At 49.2% G+C, this 18,021-nt stretch overlaps 1 protein-coding gene across 5 annotated transcripts in view; it reads right to left on the bottom strand.

The window, feature by feature from the left end:
• The window catches only part of LOC116948974 (SWI/SNF-related matrix-associated actin-dependent regulator of chromatin subfamily A member 4-like), a 66,197-nt gene extending 50,424 nt beyond the window's left edge, over positions 1 to 15,773 (bottom strand). For 2 of the 5 annotated variants that reach the window (XM_076071945.1, XM_076071942.1), the window contains exons 1-5: positions 14,934 to 15,223; positions 7,486 to 7,796; positions 3,202 to 3,331; positions 1,961 to 2,125; positions 1,028 to 1,312 (exon numbers count right to left, since the gene is read on the bottom strand). In XM_076071945.1, coding sequence (XP_075928060.1) covers positions 1,028 to 1,312; positions 1,961 to 2,125; positions 3,202 to 3,331; positions 7,486 to 7,767 — 862 coding nt within the window. In that variant the 5' untranslated portion in view covers positions 7,768 to 7,796; positions 14,934 to 15,223. Of the gene's footprint in view, positions 1 to 1,027; positions 1,313 to 1,960; positions 2,126 to 3,201; positions 3,332 to 7,485; positions 7,797 to 9,700; positions 9,789 to 14,933; positions 15,227 to 15,411 lie in introns of those variants that run through there. The other 3 variants (XM_076071943.1, XM_076071944.1, XM_076071946.1) reach the window with 3 other exon arrangements.
• Between the last annotated feature and the right edge of the window lie 2,248 nt (positions 15,774 to 18,021).

Genomic DNA, 18,021 nt, shown 5'->3' with positions numbered 1-18,021 from the left:
CTAACCGCTGCCCCACACACACACACACGTATTTACACACACACACACACGTATTTACAAACACACGTATTTACACACACACACGTATTTACACACACACGTATTTGCACACACGGACGCAGGAGTTGACTGAACAATATGCAAAACCCACATACACGTTAACACAAGCACCCAGATATGCAATAACACAACTAACCACACAAGAGATACGCTGAGTGCAAATAAAGGCACCGTGATTATGCAGGCAGCGTATGCACAAGCAGAGACACATATGAGCCAGTGGTCACGAATTGACACCAGTCACATGCTCACTCACCTGCAGCCAGTCACCTCCCTGTCCCTCTATTGCTACTAACACGGTTACTGTTCCTGTGAAACTCACTTATTGATTCCCCCACCAGACTTACTGTTTTGTGTTGTCTATTCCAACCACCACACTGCAGTTTACAACAACTCACACCCACTCATTTACTATCCTACTCACTAACTCCCTCACCTACTCACCCACTTCACTCACCACAATGCAGGTCACAATGCATTTCTTTCTGCTTCTTCTCCTCGCACTGCTCCACTTTGGAATTCTCTCTCATCATCATCATCGTCCATTTTCCCCAAGCTCTTATCATAACAACCTTACTCAAATCTTCACTTAAAGCTTTCGTGACTGCAGGAATTCATATTCTTTGGGTTTTTCGGTAAAGTCACGTCGATAGAACAATAAAATAATTAAAATATTATGACGATTGCTTGTGTTGCGATCAAAACGTCATGATATTTTTATTATTTTTGATTCACTTTATTTTAATTTTTATTATTTTATTGTTCTATCTACATGACTTTACCGAAAGACCCAAAGAATAACCTTACTCAATTCAAGAAACGCGTCACCTCTGGACGATTACAACTTTGATGAGCGCCGTATGTTTCCGGCCATGTGACGATTTGGGCCTGTAACTGATCAAAATTAAAGGGATAAAAGGCAGACGGATGGATGGACGCACAGACGGACAGACACAGACAGACGGACCTTGCGGACGGCCCCCGAATGCCGGCGGCTGGTGCTGCAGGTGGCCCTGCGGAGGAGAGCCCAGGGGGGGCGGCTGCTGGGCCGACTGCTGGGGAGGGGGCGGCTGGCTCTGCGCGTTCTGTGGGGGCGCCAGCCCGCCCATGGGGCGCTTGCCCTGCAGCGCCATCTGCAGTCCCTCGGGGAGCGGCTGCCCCCGCGCCAGCAGCTTGTAGGCCATGATCTGCGCCCGTAGCTGCTGCAGCTGCATCGGGTTAAACGGGGAGGGGGCGCCGGGCCCCCCATTCGCTGTTGGCGACAGGCAACACCGACAGCATTGGTGAAAGCACGTCGGTGCTCGTAAAGACCATTTGGTGATTGCTGCTGCGTTCACAGCCTTGCACACGGACGAATTCCAAAAAGTCAACATTTCTTCAAAGCACTTGGGTGCTGTGAAGAAGCCCCATACCATCACCTAAAGCAGTCGGGGTGAGTGATAATGTAGCAGTCACGGATTCACTCCGGTCACTTGTTTACCGGCTATCGGTCACCTCATTATCACTCTTCTATCGCTACTGCCATCGCTACCTTTCCCGTGATCCCTCACTCGTCGGTTCCTCCTCACATGCTGAGAACTAGGTCTACCAAAAACAGTTTGGTCTCGTCCAAACGGTGTTCAATCACTGGGCAGCAAGTCACAATACTTAAGTGTTTCCGCTAAATTTTCCTCGCACTGCTCCACCTTGGAATTTCCTTACATCGTCTATTTCCCCAAACTCTTGGAATAATTCCTTCCTCAATTCAAAAAAAGAGTTACACTCATCTATTATAACTCTGACGGTGCTTTTTTTGTTGTTGCTGGCCTTTCTCGGCGTATTGGACCCCTTTGGCCGGCTTGTGCTCGGCAAACGTAAAATGAAAGCGCCTACAACGACGTTCGCTCGGTGAAGTCCGAACCTGCATTTGGCACAGCGGGTCCTGAAGCCTGGGCATCTCCCTTTGGAGGGGGGCCATTCGGGTTCGAGGCCATGGGCACGGATGAAGTGGGGGGCCCTCCCCCCGACATGGGACTGGACGCGTGCTCTGGGCCCCCCAGCGGGGACGGGTGTGGTGATGCGTAACCTGCGAGACACAGAGCACAAGTTCAGCAGCAGCACACAGGCAAAGACAAAGATCCCTGCTCCCACATTATGGCCTTAACAGGCTATTGGGGCAAGTGCTGTTAGCGAGCACCGATGCAGGCCAGCATGGCACACGAGGGGGTGGGTGGCCAGCACCACGCCTGGCCGCCTTTGTTTCCCCATTGGCGATGTTTACACACCGCATCAGATACTCATTTGAAGCAGAGTCGCCCTAGGGGAGGGCCCAGGACCGGTTCAAATAATTGTCACTGGTATTGGCCCGTGAGCGGGAATTGAACTCAGGTCACCGGGTTCATAGCGCAGAGTGTTATCCGCTACATTACCGCTCCCCATGCACACAGGAAGGGGACACCCCCGCGTACACCTCAGTTCAGTTGGCACGTGTCGGTGGTATCTTCTGAACCTTTCTCTTGAGCAATGAATGCAAGTGAAAGTCATTTGACACAAAGTCAGTGGTGGAAATGTATACGTACAGAAGCCAAGATAAGAAACCCCCATTCATCCTGCAGCAGCCCCCCTCTGCGGAAACACCGTGGTATAGTAATAGGTGTGGAAACACCGTGGTGTAGGAATGAGCGGAAACGCCGTGGTGTAGGAATAGCAGCCCTTCTGGAAAGTGCCAGTGCACAAGATGTATATTGGCTTTTGGGTGAGGGAATTTGGTGCTCGTTTTAAGCCAAAATTATCATCATTGACCCTCCACCACCTCACAAGATTATTATTTCTAAGTGCCAATGTAATCAATACAATTATCACCGGGAATGCTCCTCCCCTTCATCGGTGGTGGCTTATGACTTTTCATGAGTGAATTTAACATCGACGTAGAATTTGTCACGCACCAGTGTTTGCACAGAGGCATGGGGGAAACCACACAGAACTGGCTCTACCATAAATTGCTGTTGTTCCATGCTATATCGTGATGTTTGTCCACCTCCATGAATGAGTGTTTCTACGTGTGGGAGAAAACCGCACCGCCCGGAGAAAACCCACAAATGATCCCTTCATTCTGGCACTTGTGGCCCACACACAGGGAAGTGAGAGAGAGACAGAGGGAACCTTGTGAGTGCTGATCCATGGGGCTGGGAGGGAACATGGCCGGGTGGCCCGGCTTCATCACAACCAGGGGCTTCCTTTGGCCAAAGCGCGCATCGTCGCCCGCTCCCTTCTCCTGCAGGGACTCCACGGTCTGCGCACGCGGTCCACAGTCACCGTCGCCCCTCGTGATCGTCTCGCCCGAGATGCCGTCTCGTGTAAAAAGAGAGCCCTGCGACACTATTGGCTCCTAATGCAGTCCGTTCTCCTACAACGCCGCGTGTTGTTTTCATAACGCAATTGGATATCACGCGATTAATGTATTGGAAGACAAATTTTCTGCATAATGCGGATGTGAATTGGATATAACGCGTTTCAGTGAGTGAAAGTACATTGTGCGAGCAGGAATAAGCGGTCACGAAAGCACCAAATCGAGTCAAGAATAAGCGGTCGAATAGCTGCCTTGGCATAGCAACGCAGGAGGTGGGACGCTGCTGGATGCTTCCCGATGCTGTGTATGCATCTCACATGTTATCGCGGACTGTGCGTTGCACTCTATTAAAGATTATTTATTATAACGCGATGTTTACATAACGCGGTGATCTTCAGGAACGCAACAACTACCACCGCGTTAAAGGAGAACGGACTGTGATGTCAACTCATAACGCACCCGCCGCCGCACAGTATTCACTCACTCTCAAAGAGAGACAATGACTCAAGAGGCACGAGCAGGAACCACAGATTAGTGGGAAGGCAGCCACGTGGTGAGCTGGTGCCAACAATTGCCCAAGCTCTACATTCTTCTATATATTAAGGCTTGCGCTCCTCTCAAACAGGAACATGCAAATATGCAAAAAATGACGGACAGTTAGAAGACAGCACAACGTTAGGAAACATTTATATCACAAATGAGATTCAATGTTGTTCAAGAAAAAGCAGTGCATTGGTTGTCACACATGGGAAGTAGTGTCAGGGTTTAGTAAATGTCAAAATGTCTGTGATGACACACATACCATTACCCAGGGGTGGTACTTATACTGTTACCCAGAGATAACACGTATATATCTTTACCCAGGGATGATATGTATACCATTACCCAGGGATGTTATGCATACCGTTACCCAGGGTTGGTATGTAAACCGTTACCCAGGGATGGTACGTATACAGTAAATGATGACACGCATACCATTGCCCAGGGGTGGTACTTACTGTTACCCAGAGATAACACGTATATATCGTTACCCAGGGATGATATGTATACCATTACCCAGGGATGTTATGCATACCGTTACCCAGGGTTGGTATGTAAACCGTTACCCAGGGATGGTACGTATACAGTAAATGATGACACGCATACCATTGCCCAGGGGTGGTACTTACTGTTACCCAGAGATAACACGTATATATCGTTACCCAGGGATGATATGTATACCATTACCCAGGGATGTTATGCATACCGTTACCCAGGGTTGGTATGTAAACCGTAACCCAGGGGTGGTACGTATACAGTAAATCCCCGTTTAACGCATGTTCACACTCCTCGCCATATCCACACTTTATATTTAAGTAAATGACTGTCGCACTTAGTATATGTATACAAACACTATATAAACCCAAGTTATTTAAAAATAAACATGTTCAACAATGTACTGGAGTGTCAAATAATAAAAATAAAAAAATTACGGGCTGGAACGGCACCCCCACCTTTAATATTATTCCTTATAGGAAAACGATTCCCTGCTTAACGCAAATTCCCTTTACGCGGGAAATTTCAGGATCGCAAACTCCCGTGTTAAGCGAGGACTTGCTGTATACTGGTACCCAGGGGTGATAAGTAGTAACCATTACCAGGGGTAATATCGTTACCCAGAGGTGAGCTTCATGGAAATTTATGGCATATCAGAGTGATGTTACTGAATCGCCTCACTTCACAACAGCGTAATATAATGTGTATGGAACAGGGTGTTTTGAAGAGGGAGTGAAATCTGTATTAAACTATGAAAACGAATTACACACTTTTATTGAACTTGCCTTGTTGTCTGTTTTTATTCTTTCAAATCTTTGACGCTTAATAACGAGCTGACATTTTCTACACAGACTCATCTCGCGTGACAATTCAAGATTTAATTAAAAAAAACGGTCCAGTTCTCGCCGATCCTGCGCCTGTGTTTTTTACTTAATGTGAACAATAAACACTTGTATATTCTGCCCCCCCCCCATTTCAAATCAAGAATGGTCGTGCCCCACAAACGCAGGGAAACGTCTTATCCAATCAGAGCGGCTGCTGTTGGGGAGCCTCTGACCAATGCAAGGCGTGCTTACATCACCACTCGTCACGGCGCCGGAGCGGCCGTTGTGGTTCCCTCTTTGTGCGCGATCAACAATTACGATAATTACTACTGCAATAATTACTATTGTTATTGTTAAAAGAATTAGTCATAATCTTAATAAATCGCATTATCGTTTGCTTTGTCACGTCCGTTCCGACGCGCGAGCGCAACATGGTTATGCTGAAGTTGAGCGAGCAGGTGAGAACCGTGATCATGATTTAGAATTAAATGCCCTAATGCTATGCTTATTTTGATTGCCAAAATGTTCTTATGATTATTGCTATAAGTGCTTTAATTTAATGTGATAAATCTGTGCACTTGGAAACTGTGTAGCGATATGCACCGTTGTGCAAATGCGCGCATTGTTATAACATTGCAGTCTATATGTTTTACTGTCTTGCATACAGTACAGTACTCAATGATCGCAAACAATGACAATTAAACGTGTAATACGCATCGTGTTGTTCTAATTCTAATTCACTACTTTGCAATCGGGGTGATCGTTATTATAATTGTAATAGCCGTTCTTCGGGCTGCGTGCTATCAACTTTCATTACATTTACTGTTGTATAGCAATATGTATACTTTCATTTATTACAGGGTCAAAGGTTCACATAGGCAAGCCATCATTGTCATCTCTACAACGTCATAAAATAGATACCACTTTGTGCGAAGTTGTCAGTGCTCGTTAAAGATGGTCCCTGCTATGGAAATGTGGAATTTCCACTGGTGGAGATGAGTGCCACACAATGCCTGCAGGAGCATAGACACCTTTTGTCAATCCACTGCTGGATGAGGGCCTCTCCACGCCCTGCTGGTCGTGGAGGGCATTTGACCATACTTCGCCCCGGTTGGTCAGTGCGGATTGGTAAAGGCCCTGCAGCCCTATTCCAACCTGTTTGAGCATGGTGGGCACCCATCCAGGCACTGTCCAAGCTCATATTTGCTTGGCTTTCGAAGTCCGGCCAGATCGGGCACGTTCCAAGTTCGGGTGATTTGTTCATAACATCTCGCCACCGTGGCACCCTCTATGAGATGTTAACTACCTCGCCTTGTATACAGGAGGTCATGGGCTCGATGCTGACCCTCACGCCTGCATATGTGGAGTGTGCATGTTCTCTCCGTAGTCGTGTGGATTTTTCTCTGGGTCCTCCGATTTTTCCCTCCACATTTAGAAACATGTGCTTTGAGTATTTGGCTGCTATACATTTCTAAAATAGCGGTTAAATAGTTAAAATAGTTTTCATGGGAACAAAAAAAATGGTTAAAAAAACGAGTTGTTTGATGCACACACTTTTATTTACACTCAAAAGTAAAAATAATTAGTTTCACCCCAATTGTATGTACTGAATAAAAGTGGGTGGCTTCCATTTGATATGTTTAATTTCCTTTATGCAAGCTACCCACTTTTATTCAGCACATGAAGTTGTATGAATTTCTGGGGTGAAAATAATACATTTTCTACTTTTCAGTGCAAATAAAAGTGTGTGCATTGAAAAACTATTTTTTAACCTAATTTTGATTTCATTTTACCAGGTAAGGCCTTCTGAGCTATACTTCTCTTTTACAGAAGCGACCTGGCTACAAATGATAGCTCAACGACATGACTTGTCACGTGGAAATGTACAACAGTCAAATACTCTGAATGCCTGTTTCTAATTGTGGAAGGAAAAACTGGAGGACCCGGAGAAAAATCCACGAGACCACGGGGGGAGAGAGACACGCAAACTCTAAATATACAGACGTCAGGGTGGGAATTGAACCCACGACCTCCTGCATAACATCTCGCCCCAATTACTGTGAGGATCAGAGCTGGAGGCGAAGCAGCCCAAAAGGAAGTTTCTGGAAAACAGAGCACAGGCGTCCCGAGAGACACTGGGAACTCCGGAGCATGCAAACAGATGGGGACGAACGTGAAATTGTGTGCTGCCGATCGGGCCGGCTCGGCCGCAGCCAGACGCGTCGTCGTGACGCCCACCTTGTGCAGGGCGTGGATGTTGTCATGCGGGAAGGGACCTGGCACCCCAGGGTGCATATAGTGCCCTCCTCCGTGAGCGTGGCCTGAGTGGGCCCCGGGAGGGAGCGGGTGCGGCGGCGCCGCCGGGCCCGGGCTCATGCCCATGAGGCCGTGCGAGGACCCACCCCCCGGGGAGGGCCCGGGACCTGGGCTGGGGCCCATCATGGGGCTGTGAGAAGGCCCGGGATTGGGCACCGTCGATCCTCCCACGCCGGACGGCACGCCGCCCTGCTCGCCCGACATGGCTTCCTGTTGCTGGGCCGAGACAGGACCTGCAAAGAACACAGTGCTGGTCAGTCACAGCACCGAGAACAGCAGTTCAATGTAAAGCAGCAGTCAGTGTGATTGATGATCCTACACTCATTCATTTATTCCAGTCACTCACTCACTGCCCGCCAATCGCTTCTCAATCACTCTTTTATCACTAATACTACCATAGTTATTGTTCCCGTGAACTTAACTCGATGATTACACCTCCAAAGTTGAGGATTAGGTTCCAACGAGGCTGGATTATGGACCGGACCAGTGGAGCCAGTGCCCCGGGGCCTCGGACTGCCAGGGGTCCTCCAAGCCTCAGGCCGCGCGCAGTGGCGTGGCCCAAGACTTCCGAAGAAAGTTGAACGCCAGGGCCGTCAGTGCACACAGCGCGAGCTGAACACTAGGCCCCTGGGTGCTTATAGCGTGAGCTAACCACTAGGGCCACCCAGACCCCTCAGCTCTTACAATGCGAGGGCCCCCGGGCCCCTTGGCGTTTAAAACGTGAGCTCACCACTAAGGCCCCCAGACCCCTCGGCGCTTACAATGTGAGGGCCCCCAGACCCCTTGGCGTTTAAAGAGTGAGCTGACCACGAGCACCCCTAGGCCCCTGGGGCTTAAAGTGTGATCTGACCACTAGGGCCACTGGGCTCCTCAGCACCTACAGTGTGAGGATCCCTGGGCCCCTCCGCGCTTAAAGCGTGAGCTGACCATTTGGGCCCCCAGGCCCCGCACCGCTTACAATGTGAGGCCCCTCGGTGCTTAAAGCATGAGCTGACCACTAGGGCCCCCGGGCCCCTGAGTGCTGACAGTGTGAGTTGATCACTAGGGCCCCCGGGCCCCTCGGTGCATACATCGAGCGTAACACCTGGGCCCATTGGTACATACAGTTCATGCTTAAAACGAGAGCCTCTCGGAGAGTACAGTGCTTCTGTACAACTAAGCCACTGGTTAGCATGCTGCAATATGCTGTGACATGATACAATATTCACCAACAAGTCAGTTCATTCTGCATAACAGGACAGTTTGAACAGCGTCATTATGGCAAGCGGATTCGTTATTTGACTTACCGTAACTTGCTATCCCTTTATTTTAGCGAGCTGCCCATTTTCCCTAGCTAACTGCCCATATGATTTAGCTTAACAGATATTAGTTAGCTAGCTGCCATTTTTGCCAGCTAGCTGCCCTTACCACCAAATTAGCTGCACTAAAAAGCCAGCTAGTGAGACCGACGGTTCGTCGTTTGTTGAGAGCTAAGTTAGCCGTTGACAAATCAATTCTAAAAAATACACTGCAGTTTTGTGAAACATTAAAAAATATATGCCAAAAGCTATATTTTTTCATACACTAATGCATATATAAGGGACCTAATCCATACTTAAAGATTAAGGAAAACTCCATTCATTTTTTCCATACACCGTCTGTTTTAGATCCACGGAAGTAGATAATGCTAACGTTGATTTGCAAATTGTCGACAGTTCTTACGAGGTCTTATTTTCCCCTCCCCATCGATGGGGTGCGGCCTATGTGCATAGGCTCCACCAAATTATTTGGGTCTTTCGGAAAAGTCACGTAGATAGGTTCAAAGAAAATAACAAAAAAGTATTTAATGGTATACAAGAACCATCATTTCCACCTCAGGAGCAGTTGGGCATTTCACAAGAATCAAATCAGCAACCAAGCCATTCCTGGTGCTATAAGGTCACTGGCCCTGCATTATGGCAAAGCACTTCCAGTGACATTGTTAAGTCAGTGCTTATTGAATGAGGAGCAGTCCCCTTCCAAAACCGCAGTGAAAAATACCCAGCTTCAGTCCGAAATAAAGTGCTTGGTGGAAAGACTAGAAGTTTCAACAATTAACTTCTGAACTGGAAATTGCCAAATGGGCAGAAGGTTCCTAGACAGTGGCTACTGTACTCACCCTCAACAGGTTGTGTGTACTGTTTTGCCTGCAAACTGTTATCCAGCAAGCTTGGTGGCTTTAGTCAGGGGTTGTGACTGGAAGCACTCTGAAAGAATCGGGGAATACGAAAAGAGTGCCGAACACAGATCATGCATGCTTGCCTTGCAACAGCGGACAAAGGGCAGTGCTATAGATGCAGATCTCATGCAGCAACTTGATGGGGAACGTAAATACTGGAGGGACATTTTGAAAATAGTTGTAGCAGTGATAGCAGTGATAAAGTTCTTGGGTGAAAGAGGATTTGCGTTTCGGGGAAATGAACGGTTTGGGTCAACCCATAACGGGAATTTCCTTGGCATCCTAGAATTGATAAAGAATTAAAGCTTTCGTGACTGCATAAATTACTCATTGTTTTTTTTCGGAAAAGTCACATATGTAGAAATACCATAAAATTATATTAAACACGACGTTTCGACCGTAACACAAGCGATCTTCATCGGAGGTAAATAGAACAAGAAGATGAGAGACGAGAATTCAACAAACCTAAGAAAAAATATGTGATGCACAACCAGTCAGGTCAACAACACAGTTAGACACTTAACTGGCGGACCACGAATTTCAGAAGAATGTTAAATTTCGTATTCAACCTCTGGATTGAACATACCAGCATAGACAAAGTGAACAAATACGAGATAGAAGTCAGCAGAAATACATATACAGAGACACCAAGAGGCAAGGAGACTTGTATCTCGTATTTGTTCACTCTGTATATGTTGGTATGTTCAATCCAGAGGTTGACCACGACATTTAACACTCCTGAAATTCGTGGTCCGCCAAGTAAGTGTCTGTGTTGTTGACCTGACTGGTTGTGCATCACATTTTTTTTTAGGTTTGTTGAATTCTCGTCTCTCATCTTCTTGTTGTATTTACCTACCTCGTATTTGTTCACTGTCTATGTTGGTATGTTCAATCCAGAGGTTGAACACGAAATTTAACACTCTTCTGAAATTCGTGGTCTGCCAGGTAAGTGTCTGTGTTGTTGACCTGACTGGTTGTGCATCACATATTTTTTCTTAGGTTTGTTGAATTCTCATCTCTCATCTTCTTGTTGTATTTACCTCCGTGATTTGTTTTTTACACCTGATGAAGATCGCTTGTGTTACGTTCGAAACGTATTTAATATAATTTCATGGTATTTATACATACATGACTTTACCGAAAAAACCAATGAGTAATCCTAGAATTGCTGTCACAATTTGACCCATTCTTAGCTGAACTTATTAAAAAGTTTGGCAGAAAATTAAGAGGGACAGTGTCCTATTTGTCATCGACAATATGTGAAGAACTCATTGAGCTAATGGGTCAGAAAACGCGCCAAACAATAGCAGATGAGATTCGGGATGCCAAATATTTTTCAATAATTGTTGACTCCACCCCAGACCTGTCACATGTGGACCAATTGACGTTCATATTCCAGTTTGTTAACAGCAGCGGGAATGTGGTGGAGCGATTCCTGGGCGTTGAGCCGATTGAGAGCCACACTGGTAAAAGTTGAGCAGACTGTGTGACTTTGATGGTGAAGGGCCTTGGTTTGGACCTCTCAAACTGTAGAGGTCAGTCATATGACAATGCCAGCAACATGTCAGGAAAATACAATAGGCTACAGGCCCACCTGAGTATGTGCCTTGCGCAGCACATTCACTTAACTTAGTTGGTGTTAACACCTTAGACGGCAGTAGCCCAGAGGCTGACGAGTTTTTTTACATGTTGCAGTCACTGTACAGATTTTGCTCTTCATCCACACACAGATGGGGGAAAGTCTTTCGGACTGACTGACATTAAAATCGCTGTCCAGGACTCGGTGGAGTGCTCGGGCAGAGTCAACCAAGGCACTGTAGAAAAATTACACCCACATTAGAGAGGCCTTCGGTGGTATGTGCAATGATGATAATGAGAAAAGAGATACTCGAATTGAGGCCGCTGGACTATGTGCTAAATTGGACACCTTAGAGATGATGTTCATGGTACATTTCTGGGACGTCATACTTGACCTGTTCCACACTACAAGCATGCATCCTACAGAAAAGTGACATTGACATCTCTGTAGCAGCACAGCTTTTGTCTTCGTTAAGGGGTTTTGTGGTGGGACAGCGAGACCAGTTTGACGTTTCTGGAAGGGTAGCCTTAAATGTGACAGGTGTCTCTCAGTCATATGAGCACGATCTTCAGCGAAAGAAACGCAAAACATTTGCAGATGAGGGGAGGGAGAAGTTGAAAATAGAAACATTTTATGTGGTCATTGATAAGCTAGTGGCATGCCTTGAACATCGCTTGGACGCCTAAAAGCGTTTGACCAGTCTCTTTGGAATTCTGTTTATGTCAGATCAGGTGTCTAACAGTGATGTCATAGTGGAAAAGGTAAATGCACTCTTTGCTGCATATCCATCAGACCTGGACATGAACTTTGCCAACGAACTCATCCAATTCAAGTCTTTCATGTCTGACTCTGAAGTGAGAAATGCCCAACTAAATTGCTTGAGACGTTGCAGGCACTTAATCTGCAGTCAGTGTTCCCCAATATATTCGTGGCACTTCGGATTTGTCTAACTTAGCCAGTGAAAAACTGCCAGGGTGGGCGGACAGTTTCCCTTTTAGGCAGAATAAAAAAATGAGCTGCGGAGTAGCATGTGCCAAACACGTCTCAGCTCATTGTCACTTATGTCAAACGAGTCAGACCTTGCCAGACAGCTAGATTTTGACGATCTAGTGGATTATTTTGCGAGGAGGAAGGCAAGAAAAACACCAATATAGGAAAGCGGAGGGGGGGGCTCCAAAAGAGATGTGCCCAGGGGCCTCACGGGACCATGATCCGGCCCTGGGTTCCACCACACTCTTTTGTTTCATCCCCACTGTACAATCACCACACTGCAGATCACAGCACACTCACAGACTCCCTCACCCACTCTCACCACATTGCAGATCACATTTCTCTTTATGATTTTTACTTTGCACTGCTTAACTCTGGAATTATCTCCCATTGCCTCGTTTCCCAAGCTTTCATAATAATAATAAACTTGCTCGATTCAAAGAAATATGACACTCATAGCTTTAGTAAAACTTTGAAGTTGCTGTTTGTTGCTGGCTGATTGACGTGTTAGTCCTTTGGGCCCGTGTGTTCGGTAACGGTGTTTAAAATAAAGCCATGTTATCGGATCTTCACAATGAGCTCAAACAACCAACGTCTCCGTCCAGGAGAGCTCCATGACGGAACCTCTGAGTTAACTGACCCTCTGAGTTAATCGACTCCCTGCTGAAATGGGAATTGTTGCAGCATCCGTGCCCATCTCCCGCTTAGAAGCCTTGTACAGAGCCATTTGTGGAAGTTCCACATTCCTACGGCAGGGACTCATTTACAAACGGGGCAATCTCTGTTGACTTCCCTAGACAGTGGTGCTCATTCCATTGACTCCGGACGCAATGATGTTAATGGGATGAGACGCTCCAAGCACCCCAACTACCCCCAACCAGGATTTGAACCTCTCAGCATTCCCCGCTCGCTCTACCGCTGAGCAGCAGCAGCCTGGCCGGATCAGTGCGTGTCCCAGTGGAACGATGGCCATTTAACTTTTCTCTGGTTTAATTTTGTGGAGATTAATTCGTCTACCCTGCGTCTATTGTGCCAGTGTTTACTGGGTGAAGGCGGATTAGACAATAGCATCCCCAGCGTGTGACTTCGTGAGACAGTGCGAGCTTAGTCAGCGTGAGATATGGACACAGCCCCCATCAGCGAGAGCTCCTTCGGTAGTTGGTTGATTCCCGAAGCCGACAAGACCCAACCACCGCATGCCCCAAGCGCCTTCTGTTTGGCCGGATAGAGGGGGGCTAAAAGAGCACAGAAACGTGCTAGAGAAGAGATGGACTGTTGTGAAAGTGTGTGTTTGTGAGTGAATGGGCACGGGCTGGAAAAGAGATGGGGCTGATGTGAGACTGAGTGAATGTGTCTGAGTGGCACGGCCTAGAGGAGACGGCTGACGCGGTGTGTGCACTGCGTGGACATGGCGATGGCTGGTACCCGCGGTCCCAAGATCGACCGTGAAGGAGGCTCGTAAAGGACGCTCCTGGGCAGTTAGTTGGAGGCAGTCTCCCCTCCAACAAAAGCGGGGAGGGCAGGGATTCGACGCTCACAACAACGACGAGCGGAGCGCCGGGGCGTATAAAACGCAGCGAGGTGCCACACTGAGGATCACAGGTGGTGCCAGTAATCTTAGTCAGTCAACCCATAGCACCTGGGTCTGTCCCGTGACCTCATGTCAGCAGCGAGTATTCGACACTTCACGTGGCCTCCTCGGTGCACCTAGCCTGGCACAAGCGCCGCGGTGACGTCACTGCCACTTGGTGGCGAATTTGCAGCTGTTGTCGTCGATAATGAGCGCGTGACAGAGCGAGGCTGCGCGATCGTGTGAATGGCAAAGTGACAGAGCGAGTGAGGAGAGTTCGTGATTGGGAGATGACGCGCGAGTCTGAATGGATGAGAGGGCATTGTGAGTGGGGAGCGGTGGCGCAGTGATTTTGTCCTTTGCCGGTGATGAGCCGCCCCTGGATAGAATCAACACCAAATGGTTATTTGTCCGATGCAGTTTGCAGACATTCGCACCGAGAAGACAAAGGCAGAGTGGTGGTGGTGCTGCACCCCCCCCCCCCCCCCCCGTGTGTCGCCGTAAACAGATGCTGGGTAAAAGCGATTGTCCCTGCCGGCCCGTGAGGATGGATCATCCCACGGGAGGCCCAGTTTGAATGAGTGCTGCACCGCACACAGTGGGCACCGCGTCTCCACACTGTCTCCACGCGTCTATTGTCCCCGTGCACCCTGTGCTCCCGGTGTCCTCGCTAATCTCATTGTCCTGTGTCTCCATGCGGTGCCTTATGTCTCCCTATCGCCATGCCTGGCTCGTCTCCGCGCCTCTTGTTCCCTTCATCCTTAACCCCAACCCGCCGGGCCCTCGGGTCTTCTAATCCCCGCGTGTCTGCGCTCGAGGCCCCTGCGTCTCACCGTCCCTCTCCACGCCCCCCCACCATCCCGTGTCTCCGAGCAGTACGTTGTCTCCGTACCCCGACCTCGACACGTGCGCCTCTCGTCTCACTGTCACCCTCTCCCTTGTCCGCGTCTCCCACTGTCTACTCTGCGCTGTTCTCCCGGCGTATCCGTAACCCACCACCCCCGTTGCATTTCCCCGCGTCAGCTCCGCGGTACCTTGCGTCTCCCTGTCCCTCGGCGTCCCCGCGCCGTGTCGCCTCCCTCGCTCCTGGCCTTCGATCTCCCGTCGCGGCGTGTGCGCGTGTCTCTCTGTCTCTGCCCCGCTGTCTCTCCCCGGGGTCCGCGTCTCCGCTAACAAAGCCAAATGGCGGCGCCGGGGAGGGACGCGGCGTCACTGCGGCAACGCGGCGAGGCCGCGCCGATCACATTCCCCACAGCGGATGCGCGCGCGCGCCCTCCCCATTGGCCCGCGCCCTCGCGCGCTCGCCCCAGAGGCCGCGCGCCATTGGCTCGCCGCGGCGCACGGCGCCGATGCGCGGTGAGGAATAAAACGGGGGGGGGAGGGGGGAGCAAGACAACGCTGTATGGGGGGGGCTTCACCGGGGCCCAGAGCCCCCCCCCCCCGCTGCTCCGATTGGTTGGGGTGAGAGCGCGAGCTGGGTGAGAGCGCGCGTCGCGATTGGTCCGCGGTTACCTCATCGGCCAATGGGGGCGAGTTCCCTCCCCCCCTCACGCCGTGGTCAATAGTCCACTGCTGGATGTGGATGAAGGTGAGGGTCTCTGTCTTCACGCGGCCGTCTTAGCCATACTTCACCACCTTGGTCAATGTGGGCCGTCGACGGCGTGGAGGGGTTGAGAAACGCCGAGGTGCATTTGCCAGATGACGGGTGTCCCCGAACCTCCGACCGTCGCGGTTGGCTACGCGCGGTGCGAAAGAAGTTCAACATATTGTACATAGAGCACGGTGTCGACCACCTCTCCCAGAGACCACGGCCTTCACAGTCGTCGCCCCGTCCCCTCCTGAGTCCGGGGGACAGAAAGCCAATGCGAGCCAAAGCAGCCCAGGTCCTGTTGCGAGGAGGCCGTCGTGTGTGATGCCCCCACAGTTACCGCCTGGGTGGCCCCGTGGAGGGAGCATAGAAGTAGAGTACCACAGTCCTCGTGGTTCCACAAGACCCCGAATCGCCCCCCCCCCCCCGACGGACTCGAAACTTTAACCTGCCACAGGATGATCATGAGAGATGGCATTAACAGGACCACTTCAGATATCTGAGATCTTGAGATGCGACCAGTCTGCCGAGAGGCGCTGGGGTCCCATGAGGGCCCCCCTATAGAGAGCCCCCCCCCTATAGAGAGCCCCCCCCCTATAGAGAGGCCTCCCTATAGAGAGGCCCCCCTATAGAGAGCCCCCCCCCTATAGAGAGGCCCCTATTAGGTTATATGATGCACCTCCGATTAGCACGCTTGTCTACGTACGGTGCGAAATAAGTTCAACAAACACATGCGCGAGCTTTAGAGAGGACCCTCTAGGCCCTCTTGATTCCCCGGGAGGCCGTGAAATCCCACGAGAGCGCCCATAGCTGCTGAGGGGGCAGGGTTCCCAGGGAGCTCCCGGCCACGGGCACGTGCGTGGGAGACTTTCAACGAGACCACATCCGTGACCGCATAACCGAATCGCGACCACACAGCAGAGATGGTTGGAGAGCCCTCCCTCGCTGTGAGGATGCGGACTCCTTCCTCTATACTGGCCCTCCACATACACGAGGCGAATACATGTTTTTTGACACATCCCATCAGCCACGGCCTTCAGGAATGCACAATTTCACGAGCATTGATTGGTTGATAATACAAACAAACAAAAAACACAACTCTGGACCGGTTTCGACATTCAGTGTCTCATGCACAGGCTTGATTAAAGTAATACTGCTGAACTACCCAACGATTATTGGGAAAGAACCTCTCTGTTAGATATGTGTCTCGGATGGTGAAGCTTACGGGGCTTAATTGAAACAATGCGAGTGAGCTGCCAGATGTTTAAGGTTTTGTGGGTGATCTGTTTCTATGGCGAATACGTAGCAACATCACCCCTTTACAGCAAAATACTTGGCAGGACCCTCCTGAAAAATAGTCATGGAACTTAAGGCAGACTTTCCTTGCTAAACTACCACAATAATAATGCACGCAAATAATCATCCAGATGCGCTTCTGCGGCCGTCAGGAAGCCACTGGAGCTATGCACTTTTTAAATCATTTACATTGAAAACTCGTTTCTTTATAACTGCTTTTTGTGTAGAGTTGTCCTTCCCCCGCACTTACGATTAGCACGGTTGGCTACGTGCGAAGTTCAACATTCATACAAACAATATGATGCACGCTCAGAGTCACGTGAACATCAAGTGACCCGTTCTGTTTGGAAGTGTTGTGTTTATATAATTATGTATGGACTTCTTTCGCACCCTACCTAGCCACCCGTGCTAATCAGTTGGCTACGTATGACACAGAGATGAAGACCAATGAAGACATCTTGATGGGAAATCAATGAAAGTAGAATGGTAATTGCAGTCATCAAAAGGAAAGAGAAGAACGCACGGTGTGGTGAATGAGGAGGGTGTCGAAGAACGAAGGATGGAGGGGGAAAGAACGGAGAGAAAGGCCGAGGATTGAGATGCTGGAGTAGCTGAAGGGGTCGTGTGTGGATCAAGGGCCTGCCGCGAAAGTAGAGCACCAAAGACAATAAGATCATTATGTTGTTGTTGTTCAATTCAGGAAAACTTCGCTGAGTTTTCGGACTTGTCTTCAGGAGGGTCTTGCCAAGTGTTTGCTGAAGGGGGTGGTGTTCTTGCTATATGTTATCCAAACTGAGTAATTTACAGTTAAAATGTTAAGCTTTTCAATGTTTTGGCCAATACCGGTTACATTCTGTGTGTGTGTTTAACTCTGGGAGAAAATTGGGAGAGCCCAGAGGAAAATCATGCAGAACAGGGAGGGGGAGAACATCCAAACCCTCACCCAGAGTCTGGTATCGAACCCAGGGCCTTCTTTCTGTGAGGGACGAATGTTCCCAGTGTGCAGCGCAGCCCTGCAGCCCAATTGCATTACAGATACAGCGTACAAATGAGGAACTCGCCTCAATGTGTATCCCTCTGTGCGAGACGAATCACTCACACGTCTGTATATGCCCATGGGTGATGACATTTCGCATTCATGAGATGGATGATACAAAATTATAATTGGCGTCGTTGCGCAGAACTTAAAATAAATAAGCAATCTGATTTCTTTCACATAACTGGTCATGCACATTCCA

The sequence above is a fragment of the Petromyzon marinus genome, chromosome 35 (genome assembly GCF_048934315.1).
Source record: "Petromyzon marinus isolate PM22_M1 ecotype Great Lakes invasive population chromosome 35, UKy_Petmar_22M1.pri1.0, whole genome shotgun sequence".
NCBI classification, from domain to species: Eukaryota; Metazoa; Chordata; class Hyperoartia; order Petromyzontiformes; family Petromyzontidae; genus Petromyzon; species Petromyzon marinus.
The sequence above is the reverse complement of the archived record's forward strand: the minus strand, read 5'-3'. Positions and strand labels throughout refer to the sequence as shown.